Below are 25,000 nucleotides of genomic sequence, written 5' to 3'. Positions count from 1 at the left end.
ACATAACAATATAAGAATGAAGGAGACTGCAAGAGACCATAAGGCCTACACTAGGCAGCTCCGTATCCATCACCACCTGTCATCCCCATCCATAAAGTTGTCTAATCGTTTCTCAAAACAACTGATACTTTCAGCGCTTACTACATGGTTACTAAGTTTATTACATTCGTCGACCACCCTATTAGTAAACCAATTCTTACCTATTTCCTTTTTAAATCTAAATTTGTCCAGTTTATAACCATTACTGCGAGTCCTGCCCTCCTGTTTAAATATGATGACCTTGTTTGCATCACCATTGTTAAAGCATTTGATCCGCTTGAACACCTCAATTAGATCACCCCGCACTCTGCGTCTTTCCAGAGAGTGTAAGTTAAGGTGCCTAAGCCTCTCTTCGTAAGGAAAATTTCCGAGTCCATGTATCATTTTGGTCATTCTTCTCTGTACTGATTTCCATTCTGTTGGACGGAGACCAAAATTGTACCGCATAGTCAAGGATGGGTCCAACTATCGCTAGATAGAGTTTAATAATTACCTCTACACTTCTATTCGTTACCGTCCTAGCAATGAAACCTAATGCTCTGTTAGCTTTATTCCTGGCGCTAATGCACTGCTTCCTGGTTTTAAGGTCCGGACTCACTAGAACACCCAAGTCTCTCTCGCACTCAGTTTTCTCTAAAAGTGTGTTATCTAAGCTGTATCTATTTTTGGGGTTGTGTAGCCCTACGTTTAACACGCTACACTTAGAGATATTGAAGTTCATTAGCTATTTCACCGACCATGTGAACAATTTGTTAAGATCATCCTGCAGAATCTCTGCGTCGTCTCCTGACCTAATTAGGCGTCCTATTTTAGTGTCGTCCGCAAACTTACTAACATCACTATTTATCCCGTCGTCTAAGTCGTTTATGTACATAATGAACAAGGGACCCAAAACCGAGCCCTGGGGGAACCCACTATTAACATTGCCCCAAATAGATTTTACTCCATTTATGGTGACCTGCTGTTTTCTGTTACTAATCCAAGCTCTAATCCATTCTAACACTTTTCCTCCTATGCCATGGGCTTTGATTTTATCTAGTAGTCTCTGGTGTGGCACCTTATCGAACGCTTTGCTAAAGTCAAGGTAAATAATATCGTCATTATCATTGTTATCTGATGCCTTACATACTTTAGTGTAAAAGGACAGAAGATTAGTCACACATGACTTACCCTTGGAGAAACCATGCTGTGAATCACGAATTAAATTATGTCTTTCGACGTGTTCTCCGAGTCTATTTACTATTATTGATTCAAACATTTTTCCTATAACCGATGTCAAACTGATTGGCCTGTAGTTGCATATAGACGATCTATCTCCCTTCTTAAAAACAGGAACAACGTTTGCTTGCCTCCAAGCAGTAGGCACAAAACCAGTGTCTACTGATTTATTAAATATTTCAGTTAACTGGTCGCAGATTTCAAATTTACACTCCTTTAGCATTCTCGGAAAAATTTCGTCTGGACCCGGGGATTTTGTAGCTTTAAGTCTTTCAATCTACTTGACTACTTCTACTTTACTAATGCTGATATTAGATAGACTACTTTCTTCATCCCCTCTGAAAATCGGATCGCAGTCAGGTACTTTATCTAACCTCTCATTAGTAAACACCGAAAATAATTGTTAAACTCCTCACTCATTTTTTCCTCCGATTCTATCATGACATTTTCATCGTTTTTAATTGGTCCTATTCTTTCTTTATTTTTTGTTCTATAGAGATGAAAGAAACCCTTTGGGTTGGATCTTGATTGACTAGCAACCTTAATTTCATAATTACGTTTCGCTGTACGTGTATTCTTTTTAACCAGCTTTGCCATTTCGTTATATCTTGATCTAAGGTGTGTTTCCCCGTTTTTTATTTTTACGTAAAGTCCTCTTTTCATTCCGATCTCATGTTTCAATCTGTCCGTCATCCATTTGGGAGTATTACTATTTTTCCGTATTGACTTCAGGGGGATAAATGTATTTTGTGCATTAATAATTAAATCAGTTAGATTGCTATACATTTCATCCAAATCGCTGACCTGTCTGTTGAGCCCTCGCCCCCAAATGACCTGACCCAAGGTATGCATATTACCCTCCGTGACCCGACCTCTAGTCATGACCTGACCCCCGGTCACGCACCGAGACTCAACAATGTCCGAATCGTCCGCATGACATTTCATATTCAATTTCAAATAGGTTTTTATATTGTCAAAGTTTGCTCTCCTGAAGTCTGGTACTTGGACGTTATTCGTACTTTTTAATTCTTCCCAAATAATATTAAATCTTATTTCTTGATGATCGCTAGAGCCTAGACTATCTCCCATTTTTACGTTACTCATTAAGTGCTCATTATTAGTTAAAACTAAGTCCAGAGTATTTACTCCTCTCGTAGGGTCGGTAATCACTTGTTTTAGGAAATTATCCTGCACCACATCTTGGAATTTCTTTGTTTCCTGATCTCCTATTAAAGTTTCCCAGCCAATGTTTCTATAATTAAAATCTCCCATGATAACAACGTTCTTGTACAAGGACGCTTTGTGAATTTCATGAATCAGGGGATCAGTCTGCTCTATGCTTAGGTTAGGGCTGTACAAGACGCCAATAATAACTTTCTTATTCTTGCCTATAATCTCTACCCAAATGGATTCCGTACAGTCCTCTTCCTTAATAGAATTGTTGATAATACAGTTTATTGTATTTTTAACGAAAAGTGCTACTTCCCCCACTCCTGCCAACCCTATCCTTGTGAAAAAACTTATATCCTTCTACTTCGATTTCCGGAAGTAAATGTTTATCAGCCATGTTGGTCCAGGACTCAGTAATAGCTATAATATCGAAGTTTTCTATGCATGCTTTACGTCGCAGCGAATCAATTTTGTTAATTATGCTTCTGCTATTTGTATAGTAAACTTTAAGTTTATCTTCCCTCCACCTTCTTTGGTGATTCTTTTCACAGTCCCTCTCTAAGTTGCTTCTATTGCCTAAACTATATTCCGATACTTCCCCCCCTACTCCCACGTAATCTACCCGAAAAAAACCCTGTAGGATGCCTATTTCTCGCTCAAGGGATTCAGCAAGGAGCCGAAATCCTCTGGGCGACAAGTGCACCCCGTCCCTTATATATAGATGGTTTCTACCGCAAAAGCGGTCCCAGTTGTCGACAAATGCCCATCCATTGGCCTTACAATGTTTTGCCAGCCTGCAATTCATTGCAATGGCCTTGGAATGCCACATGCCTCCAACTCTACGCCATGGAAGGATTCCACATACAACAGGAACACCTCCCCTATTTCTAATCTTGTCTAGCGCATCCCGCAAATAATTCCTCACTCCTTAACTTACCTATATAGTTCAAGCTTATGCACCAACTTCAGAGTACAGACGATGAAATTGAATCCTTCTATGATGATTTAAGTCAGGTAATGGATCAACAAAAAAGTAAGTACACGTTGGTAATAGGCGACTTCAATACTAAAGTTGGAATGAAGATGGGAGACGAGTCGTGCATTGGGGAGTTTGGATTAGGTGAAAGAAATGACAGAGGTGAGATGTTAGTAAATTTTGCAGAGAACTACAATATGAGGATAATGAACACTTTCTTCCAAAAGCGCGTAGGTCGTAAATGGACCTGAAGAAGTCCAAATGGAACCACAAAGAACGAAATAGACTTCATATTAAGAGATAGCAAGAGCATTAGCAATGTTACGGTCATAAATAAAGTCAACATAGGTAGTGATCATAGAATGGTAGGTTGCACATCTAAATTCAATTTCAGAGCCGAGAGAAATAAAATAGTTTTAAAAAAGAAAATCAGCCTAGCAAAGGTTAAAGATAATAAGAAGGAATTTCAGTTAGAAATTAAAATTAGATTCGAAGATCTAAGAACTAACGAGGACACAGTCGAGGATATGAAATTGAATTTAGTGAATATTAGGGAATCGGCAGGGAAAGTAGGAAGTACAAAATGTATTAGAGAAAACAAATATGCCAAAGCTACAAATGATATAATTAAAAGAAGAAGGGCAATGCAGATTAAAAGCAGGAGGGACGAAATAAAAAGAGTAGAACTAAATAAGCTTATCAACAAAAGGCAGAGATTAGAGAAAAGAAAGAAAAACACGGATGAAATAGAGGAAACTATTCGGAAAGGAAAAAGTATTAAAGGAACTGAGCGCAGAAATGCTTTAGGAAGACAGCAAATGATATGTTTGAAAGATAGAAATGGAGACATCATTAACTGCAGAGACAGAATGGTAAAAAAGAGTAGAGGAATTTTACCAAGAGCTTTACTCATCGAAGACCGTAGTTGAGTCGGTAAATTCATCTGTAGACGTTAGTAGTGTACCAGAGATTACAAAGAAAGAAGTAGAATTTGCTCTAAAAAAATATATGAAACGAGGAAAAGCACCTGGGGAAGATGGTACATCGATAAATCTCTTGAAAGACGCAGGGAAAGAAGTTCATATTAAGTTACCTCAGTTGCTTACGTCAGGAAAGCGTGGTGCAATGCTATAGTGATTTTGCTTCATAGAAATGGATACCAGGACCTTAGTAACTATAGACCGATTAGCTTACTATCAAATGTATATAAGTATTCTCCAAGATCCTTACAAATAGACTAAGTCAAGTTTTAGATGGAAACCGAGAAAACAAGCAGGTTTTAGGAGCGGATACTCGACTCTAGACCATTTGCAGGCGATTAAACAACTAATCGAGAAAACGACAGAATACAATATACCTGTGTTTAGCTTTTGTAGATTACGAGAAGGCCTTTGACTCGGTAGAACAAATAGCAATACTAAACTCGCTACGCAAGCAGGGTACAAACGAACAGATCGTAAGGGTTTTAGAAAAGATTTATGCGAAAGGTACCTCTATAATTCGACTACATAAAGATTCAGAAAAGACCAAGATAAAAAAAAAGGAGTACGACAAGGTGATACCATTTCACCCAAATTATTTACAGCTGGCCTGGAAGAGATTTTCAGAAGGTTGAGTTGGGAAGAGAAAGGTTTGAAAATTAATGGCGAATATTTGAACCACCTAAGATTTGCGGATGACATTATTCTTATTTCAGAAAGAGCAGAAGACTTGCAAAAGATGCTGAGTGATCTAAACAAGGAAAGTCTCAAAGTAGGTTTAAAAATGAATGAGACCAAAATCAAAGTAATGTTCAACACGAAAGTTCATAGCAAAGAAATTGTAATTGATGGTGAGAGTCTTGAAGAAGTTGAGGAGTATAATTATTTAGGCCAGGCGGTGAAAGTGACGAAAAATCATGATAATTAAATAAAAAAGACGTATTACAATTGGTTGGAAAGTGCTTGGTAAGTATAATAAAATCCTGAGAGGCTCTCTACCTTTATGCTTGAAACGTAAAGTTTACAATCAATGCATTCTGCCAGCAATAATCTACGGGTGTGAGACTTGGAAACTGACGAAGGCAATGGAAACAAAACTAAGGACTGCACAGAGGAGAATGGAGAGATCAATAATGGGAATAACACTGAGAGACCAAAAGAGAGCAAGTTGGGTGTGAGAGCAGACTAGAGTGACAGATATTGTGGAAGCGGTGAAAGAGAGGAAGTGGAATTGGGCAGGTAAGTTAGAGCGAACGACTGGCGAGCGATGGAGCAAGTGTGCTACTGAGTGGACGCCGCGAGATAGAAAGCGTGGAAGAGGGAGACCAGACAGGAGGAGAGACGAGATTAAGAAGTTTGCAGGAGTAACGTGGCAGAGGTTGGCGCGGTCGTGTGAATCATGAAAAGTAGGCCTTTGGTCAGCAGTGGACTTTGGATGGCTGATTTGATTTTATATATATATATATATATATATATATATATATATATATATATACATACTTCCAATTGTACTATCATAGTGGAGATGGGTTGAACGCAAAATTTCATGTATGTGTATGTAACTCTAGTATACAAATATATAAGAAAAGTTGCGCTCAACTTATATCTCTCTTGATAGCGTAGTTGGTAAGTTACTACGGCATTTGTCATGTGATTGCTGAGTTCGAGTCCTCGGCAGTACCACATTTCAATTTCTGCATGTTGGCCTCCATTCGGTCTCCCGATGTTGATGGCTTAGAATTAAGTGCATTGTGGTTGTTAAAATGTATCTCTAATCACTGTGACCCATTCAGTGTTGTACACACACACACACATATATATATATTATATATATATATATATATATATATATATATAACGTATATATATATACGTAATATTACACACACACACACACACACACACATATATTGAGGGAGTAACCCGCCATGATCACAAGCTTAGGTAATCCCCATCCTTCCAACCCTGAGGTGTTGTTGCTGGGTGGGCAATCCCCAGTCGCTGGCGGGGGTGGGGTGTCACGATCAATCGAGACACCGTTCTGGCAGGGAGTCCTGTCACCCCCCCCCCCACACACACACACACCGCATCACCGTCGTGTGGGTAGTAACAAAGTGCCCTGGCGTTTGGCAATATATTATATATATATATATATATATATATATATATATATATATATATATATATATATATATATATATATATATATATGCATTTGAATGAAGTCTCTATCGAGCTTCAAGACTTTGGCATTAGCTACGACAACGATGAGGTGAAGAAATAGCGAGATGGAGGAAGCGAAGAAAGAGGAGGAAGAGAGGCGGGGGAAATGAGGAGAAAAAGAAACATGAAATACGAGAGGAGGTGATAGTAGGAATAGAGCAGCATTAAAATGGGGAGGACGTTGTAGTGGAGGTAGAGGAGGAAGGTGAAGATGCTGATCAGCAGGAACAGAAGTTGACGGATGAGGCGGAGGGGAAAGAAGAAGCATGAAACAAAATGAAGAGGACAAGAAGGCATGGCCAGAGTAGTGGGCATAACCATGGAGCGGAATGAGGAGGAAACGAGGGAGAAGGCAGAAGGGGTGGCGGAACGAAAGAAGCCACACGGTGGAAATGGAGGAGCAAGTGAGGATTACGAGGAAGGCTGAAGGAAGAGGAGAGAGAGAAGACGTGGGGGAACAAGTGGAGGAGAAAGTAGATGAAGATGAGTAAGAATAGGAGGAAGAGGAGGAGAAGGAGGAGGAGGAGGGGAGGAAGACGAGGATTTGGAGGAACAATTGGAAGAGAAGGTGCATGAGGAAGAAGTTGAGGAAGAATAGAAAGAGGAGGAGGAAGACGAGTAGGGGAGAAGATTTGGAGGAACAAGTGGAAGAGAAGGTGGTGGACGGGGAGGAAGGGTGGGTCCTCTGGTGTTCAGGCAGATGAACATGGGCAGCGGCGCCATCGCGTCCCGACGACACGTTGTGGCAGCCACCGAGGCCCCTCCAATGCGACATCTTCCTCGTCGCCGTCGTCAGGGGGCTATTGGGATATAGCCAGGGGATCTTGGTTCAGGGAGTGGGGAAAAGCTTCGGTGTACTTTTTTCATTTCTACGTACTACAGTGGAAAGGTTGAATGTACAGCGAACGAGATTAGGCTCCAATAACAGGAGGAAAAGGACGTGTAGTGGGAGGAGGAGGGGAAGAAGATAAAAAAAAAAAAATAGGGTAAAAGAGATGTAGAAGAAAGGTAAAGGGAGGAAGAAGACAAGGACAGAGGGAGATGAGAGGAAGATGGGAGGAGAAAGGGAGAGAAAAACGAAATAGGCAGAGAGACGACAAGAGTGAAGGAGACAACAAAGAAGGGCGGGGGGAAGGTATGGGGAGGATGGAGGGAGGAAATAGGAAATGACATTTAACGTGTTTAAAATGAGAGGAGCGTGTGGAAAGAAACTTTATATATATATATATATATATATATATATATATTATATATATACATACATATATGTGTGTGTGTGTATGCATATATATGTATATCTATATATATACATATAATACTAATGACCCACTTTCGGAGAAGAATACGCGAAAGTAAAAAGATCCGTATATTTCGATCACTGTGATCCTCTTCAGCAGATATGATTACAGAGAGGAGAAAAGCCTGTATTTATACAAAAGTAGTGAAGTAAGCAGGTAGGGACGGGGGCTCAGGTCACGTGTCCGGTGCTACGTGGACATTGGTGGGTTTTGTCCACTGTTAGTGTAGAGGGTAGCAGTCTATTTATTGCTGAGGAAGTTATAATAACACATATGAACAACTGTCAAAAAATCCACTAAAAAGCACTGCCTCAGAATTTAACAAACATGCCATTAAAATCTTAGGCAAAGACACGTTCCAAAAACTGAAAGTTATTAATCTTCAGTTGCCCAATTTTTACGGTCTTCCAAAATTACACAAAGATGGTATTCCTCTCAGACCTATCATACCAAATAGGAATTCTTGCACCCATAAGACCTCAAAATGGCTCACATAAATAATATCACCATTTATAGGTTGTTTCTCAGTCTCACATAAAACACTCAGAAGACTTTATAAGTAAGATCAAAAGTCACAACCTAACAGGGAGCAGGAATTTACTAAGTCTAGACGTAGTGTCGTTATTTACACAGATTGATGAGCGGTGGTTCTTAAATTCTTGGAGGAAAAATTGCAACCATACCAAAACCAGCTACCACTGCCACTAGAAAAAATAATAAGCTTAACAAAACTGTGTCAACACTAATGTTTTTCATTCAAAGATCTTTACTTTAAACAGAAATTCAGATGTTCTATAGGCTCAAATCTCTCGCCAGTTCTAGCTAATTTATATATGGAATATTTTGAGTCAGTGCTACTACCGGGAATTAAACCACCCGCCATGTTTTGGCACAGATATGTTGATGACATTTTTACGGTTTGGAGCTGTCACCCGGTAGTGGTCTAAGGCTCTGCGAAGGTAATCTTACGGGAGGCCGATAGCAGTAGGTTCGAATCCTGCATGCGACTGTCATAAAAATTATCGGATTGATGTCGCTGTTACTAGCGAATTTCTCTCATAGTTACAATGGCGAAAAGTGTGAAAAGGATTCGTTCCGACCCTTACCCCTTACCATCTGGTGCACTTGGGCCTTGTGTAAAAACAGGAATTGGGGTCGCAGATTAGTGATCTTTCCTACCCTCGGGAATCAGTTCGATTCCAGGTTTCAAGGCTTTTAAGTGTCTGATGGTGTAGTGGTCTAAGGCTCTGCAAAGATAATCTTACGGGAGGCCGATAGCAGTAGGTTCGAATCCTGCATGCGACTGTCATAAAAATTATCGGATTTATATATATATATATATATATATATATATATATATATATTCGTGAAGAGCTGGAGTCCAGGAACCATTATTTAGAAAAAGTAAACGCTGGACTCGTCGATATAAGTTCATTCCTTCGTTTCGATCCCTGTCTGTGGTTCGTCTTCAGGGATGTACAGAGATAACAATGGGAATCAATATAAAGGGGCACGTGTGCCATTCTGAGAAAGGTCTCCCAAGAGACCGTTACTCTCCAGAAAGTACGTTTGTCACCAGGTGGGACACCAGTTCACAAAATATCCATATCATTAAAATTATCAGAAAAAAAAAGACAACGCACAAAAATTAAATACACACCTAAATGGAAGACTACCATTTCTTCAAGTCATGGTTACGAGAGTTGGAACCACTTTGACCACAGGAAGGCTACACATACGAACCGGCTTCTCGACTATGACAGCTGTCACCCGGTAGAACACAAAAGAAGCGTGGTTAAAACATTGCGGTCGAGAGCGAAGAAATTGTGTTACACGAGTGAGAACATCAGGAGGGAGAAGAGCCACCTTAAGAAGGTCTTCTGAGACAATGGGTACCCCAGATCAGTGGTGAAAAGATGGACAACAACGCAGAACAACAGAGTGGGGCGAAAAAAACAAAAAAACCGTAACATGCCGAGAATTACTACACCGTATGTGAAAGGGGCGTCAGAAGTAACAGCGAAACTGCTAAGAAAATATGGCGTAAAAGTGGCGCACAAACCAATGAACACGCTGCATGGGGCTTGGACGAAGATGAAAAACTAAAAAAGTGTAGCCGATCAGATGGGGGTGGTGTACGATGTAAAGTGCAAGAATTATGAGGTCCATTATGTAGGATGGGTAAGAAGTTGGCGACACGACTAAAAGAATATCGAGGGCATTCAATAGGAGGGAAATGAGCTCGGCGATAATGAGGTACTGCGAAGACCAACAACACGAGATGGATTGGCAGAATACAGGTATCAAGTATAAGTAGACCGGAAAAGGCGTGAGGCTATTTTTAGAAGCTTGGGCAAGTGACCATACTAGCGTCAATAGGGCGCTAGGGGCAGGCTGGACAGAAGACGCCCGATCCGGCAGTGAAGTGTTGTCACTCCTATAGGTGGTGTAGCACCTGACATATCCCCCACCGCTTCTCGTGATGGTATCATTTCTGGGCTTGCTAATATGTCTTTTTGCTTGCCTCTGGACCATGTCCCATTTTTTTTTTTTTTTTTTTTTTTTTATGCGGACAATACGCTTCAATACACTAGCTGGGGGGATAGTCTTCTCGGTTTATTTACTGACATTTTATACGCTGTTTCTCCTTTCTTTGTGTTTATTTTTATTTATTCTCATTGAACTCTTTTGGTCTCTTCTATTTTTTACTTATTCTTTTATATTTGGTTTTACTGATTATATTTTTGTTTGCTTATTATCATTTCTATTATTATTTTTGTGCTTGGCTTGGTACCCTGAAAATATTTAGATAATTTCTGTGTTATGCTGATTCTAAGGTATGTTTTGCTGAGTCCCTGGGTTTGTACTTAAGTGATATCTTGTTTCTGAATATTGTATTCCTGTAGGTTGTGTTGATATACTCGTATTTGCTGTTACTAATGTATTTTTCTTTTATTCATACTAGGTACAGCTGGGATTTTAGGTTAACTTTTTTGTATTCCAGCGTGACTGGAACGACACGTGACTTAGATGTGTATTTTAATTTTTATGCGTTGCCTTTTTTCTGGTAATCAATTTTAATGATGTGGGTATTTTGTGAACTGGTTTCCTACCTGGTGACGAATGTACTTTCTGGAGAGTAACGGTTGCTTGGGAGACCTTTCCCATGCCCCTTTATATTGATTCCCTTTGCTATCTCTGTATATCCCTAAAAACGAACCTCGGATAGGGTTCGAAATGTAGGAATAAACTTATATCAACGAGCCCAGCGTTTACTTTCTAAACAGTACATGTATATATACATCATTAAAAATGATGGCTAGTTGTGCGTTTATTATTTTTATAAGACTATTTTCCTTTGAAAGGTTCATAACTTCATGGTAGGATGTCATTACTGCTAGATCGCGATTTCGGGTACAAGACCCTTCTTCAATAGCTTGGAATATTCTTTCTCTATGGTTATGGTAAGAATATTCCGATGGGGTGATATTTCATTTTATATGTTTGTATTCATATTTGCTCTTCACTAGGGGAAGGTTACTAGATAACTTGGAGTTTTCAGGTAGTGACGGATTGTAGTATGCTTGGGAGAGCCTCTAGCTTCGGGTTGACAAAATGTCGCATGCTTTTGTGGTGTTTTATCCCATACTTGGGTTTGTGGTGTTTTGTTCCATAGTTAGGTTTGTGGCGGTTTGTTGCATGCTTGGGTTTGTGGCATTTCATCACAACCCGAAGCCGGAGGTTCTCCCAATTCGTCACTACCCGAGCTTCTCGGTAACCTCTCCCAGTTATCTGGTAACCTCCCCCAGTGAAGAGCACGTATGAATACAAATATTCTATTCATCTGTCTATATACCAAGAGCTCTTCCACCTTTGTAAGGCAGGTAACCAAATCAAAGTACGTACTTCTTCCCACCTATTCCCCTCCCCTCCACCATCTTAACTCCTCATGCATGATGGGTCATTCCTGTATCCCACCCACTGCGCCGGGTCAGAAGTAATGTAGCAAGACATAGCACATCCACAGCAAGGCCACTCCACTTAATCGGCGACTCCTCCTCTCCGTCTCCTCATGCAGGAAAAGAGATGGAGAGAAATCCCTTCGAGCTGTGTCAAAAAATCATTCACACATAAACACCCCCTAATCCCCATCCCCCACCCCTCCCTTGTATACTAGTATCATCTATACATAGCCATTCTTCACTCATCTCTATATCTCTATCTCCTGCCTCCTCCCTTCTTTGTTCAACATGCATTCCTCTCTTGCTCAACGCCCCTTTCGCATACTAGGTCGTCCCCCCAAATCCGCTCCATCTACCTCTGCCTTCCAAACTTCTTTTACTAATATTTCATCACACATTCTTTCCATGTGTTCAAAGCATTCCAATACTCTCAGCTTTATCTGTCATCTTTTTCACCTCCACTTTCCTCCTCACCTCGTTTCTCACACTATTCAACCTTGTAACCACTTCCATACTTTTCAGACATTTCATCTGAAACATATTAAAAATTTTCCTTTCTGCCTTACTTAAATTCCAAGTCTCCCCATACAATGCCGTCGGTACACTCACCCCTTCATACAATCTCCTCTTTGCATCCATTCCCAAGAGTCTATTTCTCATGACACTTTCTAATCCCCCAAGGCATTTAGTTGCTTCTCTCAATCTACAATTTAATTCTACCTCCACTCCTCCGTTTCCTGCCACATGCGAACCCCAAATACCTAAAGCTATCCCCTTCCTCCAGCCTCTCTCCTTTAATACTTACTTCCAAGTCGCTGCCGTCTTCTCCCCTCGAACATCTCATTACCTTACTTTTACCCACATTTACCTTCAAATTTCTCCTATCGCATACCTTCCTACATACATAAAATGAAATACCATCATACCATTTATCGGAACGTTCTTAGCCTAATCATAGAGAAAGAATATCCCAAGCTACTGAAGAAGGGTCTTGTAGACGAAATCGCGATTTAGCAGTAATGACTACCTACAATGAAGTCATAAACCTCCTTTCAAAAGAGAATAAGTCCATAGCGAGGCATATGGAAAATACTCCTAAGAACATAATAAGCGCACAACTAGCCAGTACTTTTAATGAGATAAGCATAAGAGAAAATCTCCTGCCCGTATATGTCTCTGTGCGTATATATATATATATATATATATATATATATATATATATATATATATATATACATATATATATTGTAGACACTGTGGAAGGTGGATAAAGAAGACACAGGTCTTGGTCCGAGTTCATTCCTGACCTGAGGAGAGAGAAAAAGAGAGGGGTGGGGGTTGCGGGGCCAAAGCAATACCGGTCACTGAGGATGAACTTTCTTTTCATACCATCCCGCCTCCCTCACTCCTTTGCCCCTTTACCCATTTCCCCTCCATCCCCCCCACCCACCCAAGTCTTCCGTCGCCAGCGTCACAACCGTTCCTGTGAAAGGCGAGATTCTTCCCAAGAGATTTGAAATTATTTATGACATGTCAGTGTTTCTGGTGGTAGGAGTAGAGGTAGTGGAAGTGGCGGTAGCAGTGGTGGTAGTAGCGATGGTCGTGGTGGTGATGGTAACTAATGGTGCTGGTTTCTGTGGCAATGAAAAAATCAGGAATCTTGATCCACTCTCAGATTCCTTGTACCTAGCATCATTATGGTCATCACCATTTTGTTGCTAACGTGGTTATCCAGCCCAACCACTCACCCACCCATCTCACAGGTTGAGCAGGCAGCCACTGCATACTTGTGAAAAGGGTCCCACTAAAAAATTAATAGTATTAATAAAAAAAAAGGGGGGGGGTACTTTAACCCCTTCGCCACGGTGGCAGCTCCCGAACTCCGTAGTGCGGTGGCCGCCAAAAAAAAAAAAAAAAAAGTCACGTTCCCCCCCCCCCCCCATTTGAGATTTTGATGTTTAATCGTAATTTCCTATTTTCATGCTAACTTGATTTAATTTAGTTTAACCTATGTCTTTGTGTTCGTATGTTTATTTATTTATTTATTTTTTTTTAATATTTGATACTTCAAAATCATTGATGGAACATGTGCGACGCCAGAGGTAAAACATGCAAGATTACAAACTGGTCGAGGATGAGGAACAGGAAGAGAAGACGGCGAGGAGCTGGAGGAGGTGAATATGAATTTGGAGAGAGAAAAAAAGAGGAAGAAGAGGCTGGAAGATGGGAAAAAAAAAAAAAAAAAAAATCAGTTCTTCATCTACTCCACTCTCATCATTCACCTTGGCATTTTAGAACTCGCCAGGCTCAATCAACCAGGGAATATCCAGTATTAATCCATTTTTTTTACATGGAGTAAAGTCAGTCTTCGTCGGAAACGACGCACAACTATAAGCAGTAAGCGAGCATATATACATATATATATATATACATATATATATATATATATATATATATACATATACATATATATACATTGAAAGGGAGAAGCGTAAACACCAGACTCAAAGTGGGAGGCTTAATGCCCGACTTTTCGGTCCTAGTTCTAGGACCATCTTCAGGGGTGTGATGAGGTACAGTAATCAAAGAGCTTAATATATGTAGTTGTCTGTGCAAGATTGTGATCAAATGTCTGACGTGGATGAACATAAAGCTGGCTATGTGTATAGAACATTGAGTTGGTCTTGTATTTGAACGTGGCAGGTTTTGTTTTCTTTCTGTTATCTTATGTGTATTTTTTGTATTTATTTTATTTCTTTGTGAATTTAAGAATGCATGTGAAGACTATTGTTAACAGTTGTCTGTACACGTTTGTGACCAGCTGTTTGGTACTCATTGCCATGATTTGTATCTTTTTAGTCGTACAAATGTGTATTTTACTTTGTTTAATTGTATTTATTCTTTGTGAATTTTAAGAAGGTACGTGAGATCCACTGTGTACAATTGTATGTGTAAGGTTGTCTGGTTCCCGTAGGAACTGGGAGCTCGGGTAGCTTCAGCAGCGCGGACTACCTCTCCTAGCTCCAACTAAGGCCAATATATTAAGCTCTTTGATCACTGTACCTCATTACACCCCTGATAACCAACTCAGCGCTCGCAAAGGTCAGACGTCGCTCTCAGTTCCAGCTCACTCAACAGCGTCCATCGATCTTCACCGGCCAGTGGCGGCGAGGGGACTTATCTCCTTTGCTGCTGCCGGTCTGGCACAAGGCTGACCTCTTCGTTGACGTCGGCAGGCGGGTGTACACCAAAGACAAATGCACACACTTCCCAAGTCACGTAATTCTCTGCTTTCAGAGTTGTGCTTGGAAGAAAAAAGATACACGCTGGCTTAGCAGAGGCCCTTAATCCAATTCTGATTCAGAGCCCTTAAGGGTTGATTCACACTATCGGTCCGGTCGCGCTCCACTCCCGCTACGCTCTCGGTCCGGTCCAATATTGTCTCATTAATTTCAATGGAAGCATTCACACTGGCGCTCTCGCTCCAGTCTCGCTCCGGTCACGGTTCCGTCAAAAGATATTTTTACTGGAGCGAGACTGGACCGTGAGCGCCAGTGTGAACTCAGTTGCCACGGTCCTGCTCCACTCCAGTCGAGATTCAGCCTTCATATAAGCAAGTAGTGTTACCCTCTGTCCTACCAAACCATGGATAATCCAAAGGAAACACCACAATGGGATCATGAGAAAGTTAGAAAAATGATAAAAATACATTTTCTTTTTATTTATCACTGATACAATGACAATGCGTACAGCGAGGATATTCATAAGCACCAACTGAATACAATATAACCTACAAAACTTACTTTAATTTTGTGGATTTAGATGAAATGCTAATAGAATTAGTCAAAAGGTAAACAAGAGCTGTATGACCTGACTTCGCTGCACTACAGTGATAATGTTTGCATACATATTGCCAAGGTACCGAGAGAAAAAAAATACACATTATTAACCGAAGAAAGAAATTCCATATGGATAATAACAACCTATTATCCACTGCGGAAATGCATCTCCTTAGCTCACTCAACAAATATTCCTACACAAGTTTGTTTGTCTACTTATATTTTATCATTTTGCCAAGGCATTGAACCAGCTGGGGAGCTGAAATAATCTTTCAGTGTTTCTCTCGCGCCAAAAGCCTCCTTTGTAGCATTTCCCCCTCTTCCTCTCATTGGACGTACTGTGTTTGATGGAGGCATGACAACAGTATCTGGTAATGCAACAGCATTTGGGTGTATCAGATTGTGAAGTATGCATGTTGTTGTAATGATTGCATTAGCGTTAGAAGGCATAGCTTTAAGTTTCCTTAAATATATTCTGAAGGTTTGCACTAGAATACCAAATGTGCACTCAACTATCCTCCTGGCTCTAGATAATCTATAATTAAAAATCCTCTTCTCTATCTTATGTTCAGTCTGTGAACCTGGGTAGGGCCTCATCAAATTTCTCTTCAGCGGGAAAGCCTCATCTCCCACTATAACGTATGGTGCAAGCACATCAGTGCCAGGAAGTGCAGCATCTTCTTGTACATTTCAAGTCATCCTCAATTTTGGATAGTATTTTCTCAAATGTTCCTTTGTTCATTCTGAAATAGCTGTGGAATTTACTCTCAATCATCAATAAGACGAGGATATAGAGTATGAAATTCTCCTTCAGTCTTCCTATCTTGCAACATAGGATGAACCCACAATCTCTTTCTTTTTCTATTTTGTTTTCCTTCTTCTTCTTCTTCATCAAGTGCAATAGCAAATATTGCCAACTCGGCGTCAGAAAAGTCACACTTCCTTCGTAACTGATGGTAAGACTTCTACTGGTATCGAGGGAGGGGCGATGACGGGAGCGAGAGCGGACCGTACGTGTGAATGCCTCAGAACCGAGAGCAGACCGAGAGTGGAGCGTGACCGGACCGATAGTGTGAATCAACCCTAACTCTTCGCCGGCTGATTGTGGGAGGAGAATTGGGGAGCCTCTCTTGCCGACCGGCTCGCACCCACACCTGGCCTCTTCGCTGACGCTGGCGAGCGGGTTTACACTTCTGACATTTACACACAATTCCCAAGTCACGTAATTCTATGCTTTCAGAGTTGTGTTTGGAAGGAGAAAGTTAAAACAACACTCGCCCGCCTGATCCCCCCCCCCGCCTCGCACCGGCATTTGATCCACTCTCCTGACTACGCTTCGGATATCGCTCGCTCATCGCTCAAGCCCAACCTGGGGCTAAACAGGAACGCTCATGCCCAACCTGGGGCTAATCAGGAACGTGCTACCTAGCTGGGGTTAATCAGCATCTCCACACGCGGAAAGTGAGCTCTACTCATTTACCGTATGATACATACACACACCTCTCACGAACCGTATCAGGACAATTTCCCCCCATTGTCAATTGCCCCCCGGGACAATTCCCCACTAGGACAATTACCCCCCGTTATCAATTGCCCCCTAGAACAATTACCCCTTGATGTAAATTTCCCCCGTTGATATTTGAATAACATACACTATATTCTATTGTTCGTGATTTAATAACATAAACTCTGTGTTTTTATGTAATAATTTATATGTATACTATTTGTATCGGCAAAAACTAAACAATTAAGACAATAAGTGGATCTGTATCAGACTTCCGTCACTATTTTTTTTTTCGTAATTTAATCATGTAAAGTCTCTGTGTCGTTATATTATATATACTATTTGTATCAGCAAAATATGAACCTTTAAGACGATAAGCGGATCTGTATTAAACCTTCTGTCAAAGCTTTTATAAATTTTAGAGTTTAAAAGAGCTTACCCTTTCCTACTGAACATAATTTAAGCTTATGCTTCATCGCGTCACGGATTCAATCTCTTAGACTCATTACATTGTGAAGTGGTTTACTCCTGGTGAATTTAGGAATGTTTTATTTTATTTTATTTATTTACTTATCTATTTATTCCACAACCCATTAGCATGCAGTTCATTAAGAGTGAAAAAGGGTGTGACAAATTAGTGTTTGAATGTTATATGAATGTCAAACAAAAGGATTTAGCACATAGTGTTATATCATATGAATGCGAACAATGCAGAAAGTCAGCATGCAAAGCAAAAGTGAAAATACTTGAAAATGAAGTTCTTGGAAGACTTCACACTCGTACGCATGCGTTTGATTCTGTAAAGTATGAAGTTGCTGCTACTGCTGCGCAAATCAAAGTGCATACTGAAAGTTCGCAAGAAACTTCTCATTAATTAATCTCTCCTGCAGTTATAGGTTTAAGTGAAGAAGTAGCAACTAAAATGCCCTCTCTTCGTCACTTGCGCCGTAACATTAGACGCCAAAGACAAAGAGCTAATGTTGCACTACTTTTGCCATTAAATGCACAAGAACTGGTTTTGGAAGAACATCATAAAAAAATATCGATGAACAAAATTTTCTTCTTTGTGATTTGGACAAATGTGTTGGTGAGCGCAGGCTAAGAAATTTTATTTTCGGCACGTATAGAAATGTAGAAATGCTATCTTCTTCTCTTCATTGGTTTACAGACGGAACATTAAGACGCTCCTTAGAAGGAGAGGGCGACGAGAACCAATGTTCGACATGACTCTATAGGGCATATACGACAGACTGAAGGAAGATTCTTCCAAGAACAAACAATTCAGTCGAGGGATGGCATAGTTTTTTTTTGCCAGTACTGGTTGCTGCCATCCCAATATTTGGATTTTAATTTCAAAACTCCAGAAAGAGCAGTCACTTCAAGAGTTTCGTATCAGAGTACAGCCGGCATTGCAAATGAAGGATCACGGAAAATGTAAAAAGATTGCTCCCAGGGAATAGTCAGTTTAGTGAACGATTACGTAAGAGGAATTGCGTATAATCTAAGTTTAAAAAAATTAAGCTTATTTTTATTCTTTGCAACTAAATGTATTTTACTCTTTGACTTTATAAGTAAAGTTTTGTATAAAATAAACTTTGTATTTGTATTTTTTCTATTGTGAACGGGGGAAATTGTCCCAGGGGGCAATTGACTACGGGAGGAAATTGTCCTCCGGGGGAAACTGTCCTGGAGCCCTCACGAACATAGCCACGCCCCACGCACAAACATCTACACGTACTTTTTCTTCGACTAAAATTAGCTTCCTTTCTAACTTTCTCTTATACTACATCTCATTTTCCGTTTTTCCACCTTTCTCTACTACTACGCCCCCTACCATTTTCTCAACTTTTGGTGATTCTAATCCCAGACGTCGGCGCCGCCGTCCAAGTTCCCTGCCCATTTCTCCCGAGCCACGACCATCAACTGCCCCTAATAGCTCACGTAAAAGCGCATTGCCAATAGCCCTCTTTTATACACTATTATCTTTTCATTTTCTTACAAACATTCTTCCCCTCCCACAAAAACCGATCCCGCGCGAGCGGGTGGTCTTACCTAGCTAGTCCACACCCCTGAAGACGGTCCTAGGACTAGGACCGAAACGTCGGGCATTAAACCTCGCACTTTGAGTCTGGTGTTTATGTTTCTCCCCTTCAACATGGATCCCAGACTCCAGATCTTCACATACACACACACACATATATATATATATATATATATTACATACAATACATACATATTAGTGATGTACCGAAGCTTCGGTATCGGTATCGGTATCGGTAAATATCGGTTTATTTTCAAGCTATCGGTATCGGTAAAATAGAAGGTATCGGTATATCGGTATCGGTATTGAAAAATAAATACCGATACCGATACCTTGAGAGAAAATTTAAGTTAAATTACTTTCATTCATGAAACAAATAAATAATTATATAAATATATAAAGTAAAGGGTGTCTTTCACGCCATGTGGTTGTGGAATCATTTGCGTCTTATGTAAGAAGAGAAGAGAGCTAGCTGATGGCTATTATCCTATTACCCTTTTCGATCTCATTCTTAATATTTATTTATTGTAATTATTTATTTATATTTAATATTTGAACTTGCATTTTTCAGATAGTCAATATTGTGATAAATTTATTAAATTACAATTAGAATTGCCAGAATTAGCAATAATGCCTAAGTCAAAGCAAAGTGTTATATGGAATCTAGTGACAGTATGCAAAGATGATTCTTCAAAAGTATCCTGTAATTTCTGTAATACAATATTAAGCAGAGGAGGAATAAACAGGCAAACCCAAACAACAACAAATATTAGAAAGCATCTTCAACATAAACATCCTGATGAGTTTGGAAATGCCGAATTGGAGCAGAAAAAAGCAGCTGAATCAAACCCAACACTTGCCTCATTTTTAAATGTTCCACCTACCAAAACGCTAAAAATTTCAACTTCAACTTCTAGTCAAAGTCAAACAGGCTGTTCAAGTGCAAAACAGGTATCTCAACAGCCAACTCTTGAAGCTACTCTTCAGTACAAAAAGATTTGGGACATCAACAGTGCTCCAGCAAAAGAGGTACACAAATATATTGCTGAAATGATCACAATAGATTGTCAACCTATATCTATTGTAGAAGATCTGGGATTTGCTAGGCTCCTTAATCACTTAAAACCAAACTATAAGATCCCAAGCAGGAAATACATCTCTAACACAACTATCCCAGAGCTTTATGAAAAAGTGCACAATAAAGTACAAGGCATTGTGAGCAATGCGCAAAATATCGGTATCGGTATCGGTAACCCATTAAATTCCTGTATCGGTATCGGTAAAATGCTAAAAAAAAATATCGGTATCGGTATCGGTATCGGTAAAAATTTTGGTTCTGGCACATCACTAATACATATATATATTATATATATAATATACTTACACAGTACTCGTCAAAAGTATGCGGCCCTTACCCCTTGCGGCCGCATATCTATGAAGAAAGTACGAAGACATTTTCTGAGGTGAAATCATGCAGGTAAAATGTATCTTGCTACTCCCTGCTGTCACGCTCTAGCAACAGTGGAACATGAGGGAGAACCCGGCCAGTCTCCGATACTGCCGTGAGACCTTCCCTTTTTTTACACTGGTTTTCTCCTATTCCTTAGGGCTTGTATTATTACCATGGCCCCTACAAAGTAACTAAGAAAATAATTGCCTAAATCATTGGATTAAAGATGGCAGGCCATAGAACTAAAATTAGTGAAATGTTGAAGGTGGCCAAGTCCAAAGTCAAGAGATACATGGCGCTATTTCGGGAGGGAGGGCTGCAGAAACCATTATATATATATATATATATATATATATATATATATATATATATGTTGAGACATTCTGACAGGTTGATGTAAGCGGAATAGGAAACACAGGAGTCTTAGTCTTGAGTTTATTCCTGACTAGTTTCGCAGGTATGCTTTTTCAAAGGAATATGTGTACAAACGGGCTGTGGGCATTATATACATGAGGTGGAGCTCACCACCTCACCGAGTTACCATAGTTGGTGGCGAATGTGAACATCACATTGTGGCTCACGTAACAATGAAGACATTTTTACAATTAAATATGATAACACTAATACCAAGGAAATTATTAATAGAAAATGTAACAATAGTAATGATAACGATGAAGATAAATATATAAATAATAATATTTACAATAATAACAAAAATGATAGTATCAATACAGGAAATAATAACAATAAAATAAAAGTAATAATAATAATAATAATAATAAAAAAAAATGATAATACTAATAACCAAGTGGTACCGTTATGTTGACGACATCCTCTTCATTTCACACAAAACAAACGACACAAGAAACATACTGGAACAACTGAACAACGTGGACAAAAGAATTAAATTCACAGTAGAGGAAGAGACCAACGGTTCCCTACCTTTCCTAGACGCTGTCGTCATCAGATCGGACAGCAGCGCTAGGTTCAAAGTATACCGTAAACCGACAAACAAAGACGACTTCATCCACTATTTTAGCGCACACGACGAGAAGACCAAATCAGGGGTTATCATTGGGTTTTACCTTAGGGCTCTTAGAATATGCAGCGAAGAGTATTTACAAGAGGAAATTGAATACGTAACCGCTGCGTTCAGGAACCTAAGGTACCCAGAGGGCATGTTAGGGACGTCACTACGGAAAGCCATTAAAATCAGACAGAGGAAAGGATGTGAAGAGAGGACAAATTTACGATACCTTGTGGTTCCTAACTCTGGCCTCTCTCACATGCTTTCCAAAACGTTGAGACAGACAGGACTCATCATAGTAAATGACACAGGGAAGAAAATAGGACACTTGACCACCAACAGAACCAAGACGAACCGTGACAATAGCATCGTTTACAAAATTCCCTGCAAAGGATGTGACTGTGCATACTACGGAGAGACATACAGAGGACTTAACAACAGACTCAAGGAACACAAAGCGGACATTAGACACCACCGAGAAACCAACGCTCTAGTTAACCACATTGACACAGAGGGACATTTGCCTAACTGGGAGGGTTCCACCACTCTAGCTAAAGGACTACACAAGAAACAACGGAAAATAATTGAATCACTTTACATTGCCAACCACAAAAACACAAACAAGAGAACTGGCGACTCGAAATGGACAAAATCTACCGCGACACTTGCCCTCCAAGAATGGCTTCCCAGACCCCCCGATCCTAAGTAGATACCTTTTTCCCACTTCGGCCTACCCTCTCCAGCTTTCTTCCTTTCACTCTGAAGTTCCTCCATGCTACCTTGCCCCACCTTTTCATAATGATTTATTCTTTTAATGCTATTTGTTATTATTTTCAACACTATTATTATCATTGTTATTGTAACTATTATTTATTTATTATCTCTATCATTATATATATTTATAATTTTATCATTACATTTTTATTTTTATTTTTATTATTACCATCATTATTATTATTACTTTCATTATCTTTATTATTATTATTGTTATTATTATTGTTACTATTTAAATATTTAATTGATTTTTCGTTTTTATTATCATTGTTTTCACTATTATTGTCATAATTACTATTAATTATTTCTTGGTTATTAGTATTATCATTTTTTTATTTTTTTATTTTTGTTTTTATTATTACTTTTATTTTATTGTTATTATTTCCTGTATTGATACTATCATTTTTGTTATTATTGTAAATATTATTATTTATATATTTATCTTCATCGTTATCATTACTATTGTTACATTTTCTATTAATAATTTCTTTGGTATTAGTGTTATCATATTTAATTGTAAAAATGTCTTCATTGTTACGTGAGCCACAATGTGATGTTCACATTCGCCACCAACTATGGTAACTCGGAGAGGTGGTGAGGTCCACCCCATGTATATAATGCCCACAGCCCGTTTGTACACATATTCCTTTGAAAAAGCATACCTGCGAAACTAGTCAGGAATAAACTCAAGACTAAGACTCCTGTGTTTCCTATTCCGCTTACATCATATATATATATACATATATTATATATACACATATATAAATATGTATATATACACACACATATATACACAGTGCTCGTCAAAAGTTTGGGAGCCCTACTCCCTGCGGCCGCTTATTCATGGCGAAAATAGGAAGGAATTTTCTGGGGTGAAATTATGTGGATAGAATGTATCTGGCAACTCTCTGTTGTCACCCTGGCCCAACAGAGTGGAACGTGAGAGAGAACTCAGCCAGTTGCTCCCACACTGCCGTGGGAAGAGCATTGATAGGTAACCCCTATCTTTGGGATCCTGCCTTTTTTCACACTGGTTTTCTTAATTTCCATTGGGTCTGTATCGTTACCATGGCCCCTACAAAGGAATTAATTAAATATATAACTGCCCAAGTCATTGTATTAAAGGAGGCAGACCATGGAACTAAAGAAAGCAGTGAAATGTTGAAGGTAGCCACGAGATACATGGTGCGATTTCGGGAGGGAAGAGGGTTGGAGATATCATCCCAGAAACCTAGGATAGGGCGTCCTAAGAACATTTCTCCAGTGGTTTTGAATATCATAAAACGTACTTCAGAGTCAAATCCACTAACAAAAACAAAATCTCTGAAGGAGAAGCCTTCTAAGGATCATCTATACCAAGTTACTGGGATGGTATCTCCATCCCTACTCCCTCCCGAAATTGCACCATGTATCTCTTGACTTTGGACTTAGCCACCTTCAACATTTCACTGCTTTCTTTAGTTCCATGGGCTGCCTTCTTTAATCCAATGACTTGGGCAATTGCCACTTTAGTTCATTCCTTTGTAGGTGCCATGGTAATGATACAGACCCTAAGGAAATAAAGAAAAATTGCGTGAAAAAAGCAAGGCCTCGAAGAGAGGGGTTACCTGTAAATGTTCTTCCCACGGCAGTGTGGGAGCGACTAGCTGGGTTCTCCCTCACGTTCCACTTTGTTGGCTCAGTATGACAAGACGGTGTTGCCAGATACATTCTACCCTCATAATTCCACCTCAGAAAATGCATTCCCATTTTCAGCAGAAATATGTGGCCGCAAGGGGTAGGGGTCGGATACTTTTAACGAGTAATATATATATATATATATATATATATATATATAGACTCCTCCATTCAATAAGTAATGGGAAATTGTCAGGACAGACATTAAATATGATTTTATCAAAATACTACTTCATGATGAAGTATACACACACATATTCTATAAAATGACATGTGGTAACTTTCTATATTTATAAGTCTAAGTGCAGCAGTGAACGCGGTGGAACCAGTCTGATTCGGTTTGCCGATCTGTGAACACTTGTTAAGATGCAGGGATGCATGGAGCAACGTTACGCCATCAAATTTTGTACTAAACTTAAGAAAACCAAACAAGAAGCTTATGGAATGTTAAAGGAGGCCTATGGGGATGAACAGATGAGCCAAGCAAGTTTCTATCGGTGGTCTAACAGATTTTCTGAAGGAAATGAACAGGTTGCGGATGAACCCAGATCTGAAGGATCCGAAAAGTACACGCAAGGAGGAAAACATTGAGGAAATACAAAGGTTAGTGATGCAAGACCGTCGAATATCTGTGAGGATGATATCTGAAGCTGTTGGTATTAGTATTGACACAGCAGAGACAGTTCTGACCGAAGATCTGAAGCTCCACAAAGTCTGTGCCAAGTTCATGCCAAAAATCCTCTCCGACCATCGGAGGCAGTTTCGCGTGGAATGTTGCACTGACATTCTCAAAATTATAGAGGCTGATTCAGGTTTCCTGAA

The 25,000-nt window shown here is 39.7% G+C and overlaps 1 protein-coding gene across 4 annotated transcripts in view; it reads right to left on the bottom strand.

Moving 5' to 3' along the window:
• Positions 1-25,000, bottom strand: part of shtd (anaphase promoting complex subunit 1) — a 443,338-nt gene that overhangs the window by 87,691 nt on the left and 330,647 nt on the right. Inside the window, exon 18 of one of the 4 annotated variants that reach the window (XM_076179511.1) lies at positions 8,064-8,154. The exons of the other annotated variants lie outside the window; for them this stretch is intronic. Coding sequence (XP_076035626.1) covers positions 8,149-8,154 — 6 coding nt within the window. The 3' untranslated portion in view covers positions 8,064-8,148. Of the gene's footprint in view, positions 1-8,063; positions 8,155-25,000 lie in introns of those variants that run through there. 4 annotated transcript variants of the gene reach the window in all.

The sequence above is a fragment of the Oratosquilla oratoria genome, chromosome 42 (assembly GCF_046742065.1).
Source record: "Oratosquilla oratoria isolate Oo_2021 chromosome 42, ASM4674206v1, whole genome shotgun sequence".
Taxonomy (NCBI): Eukaryota; Metazoa; Arthropoda; class Malacostraca; order Stomatopoda; family Squillidae; genus Oratosquilla; species Oratosquilla oratoria.
The sequence above is the reverse complement of the archived record's forward strand: the minus strand, read 5'-3'. Positions and strand labels throughout refer to the sequence as shown.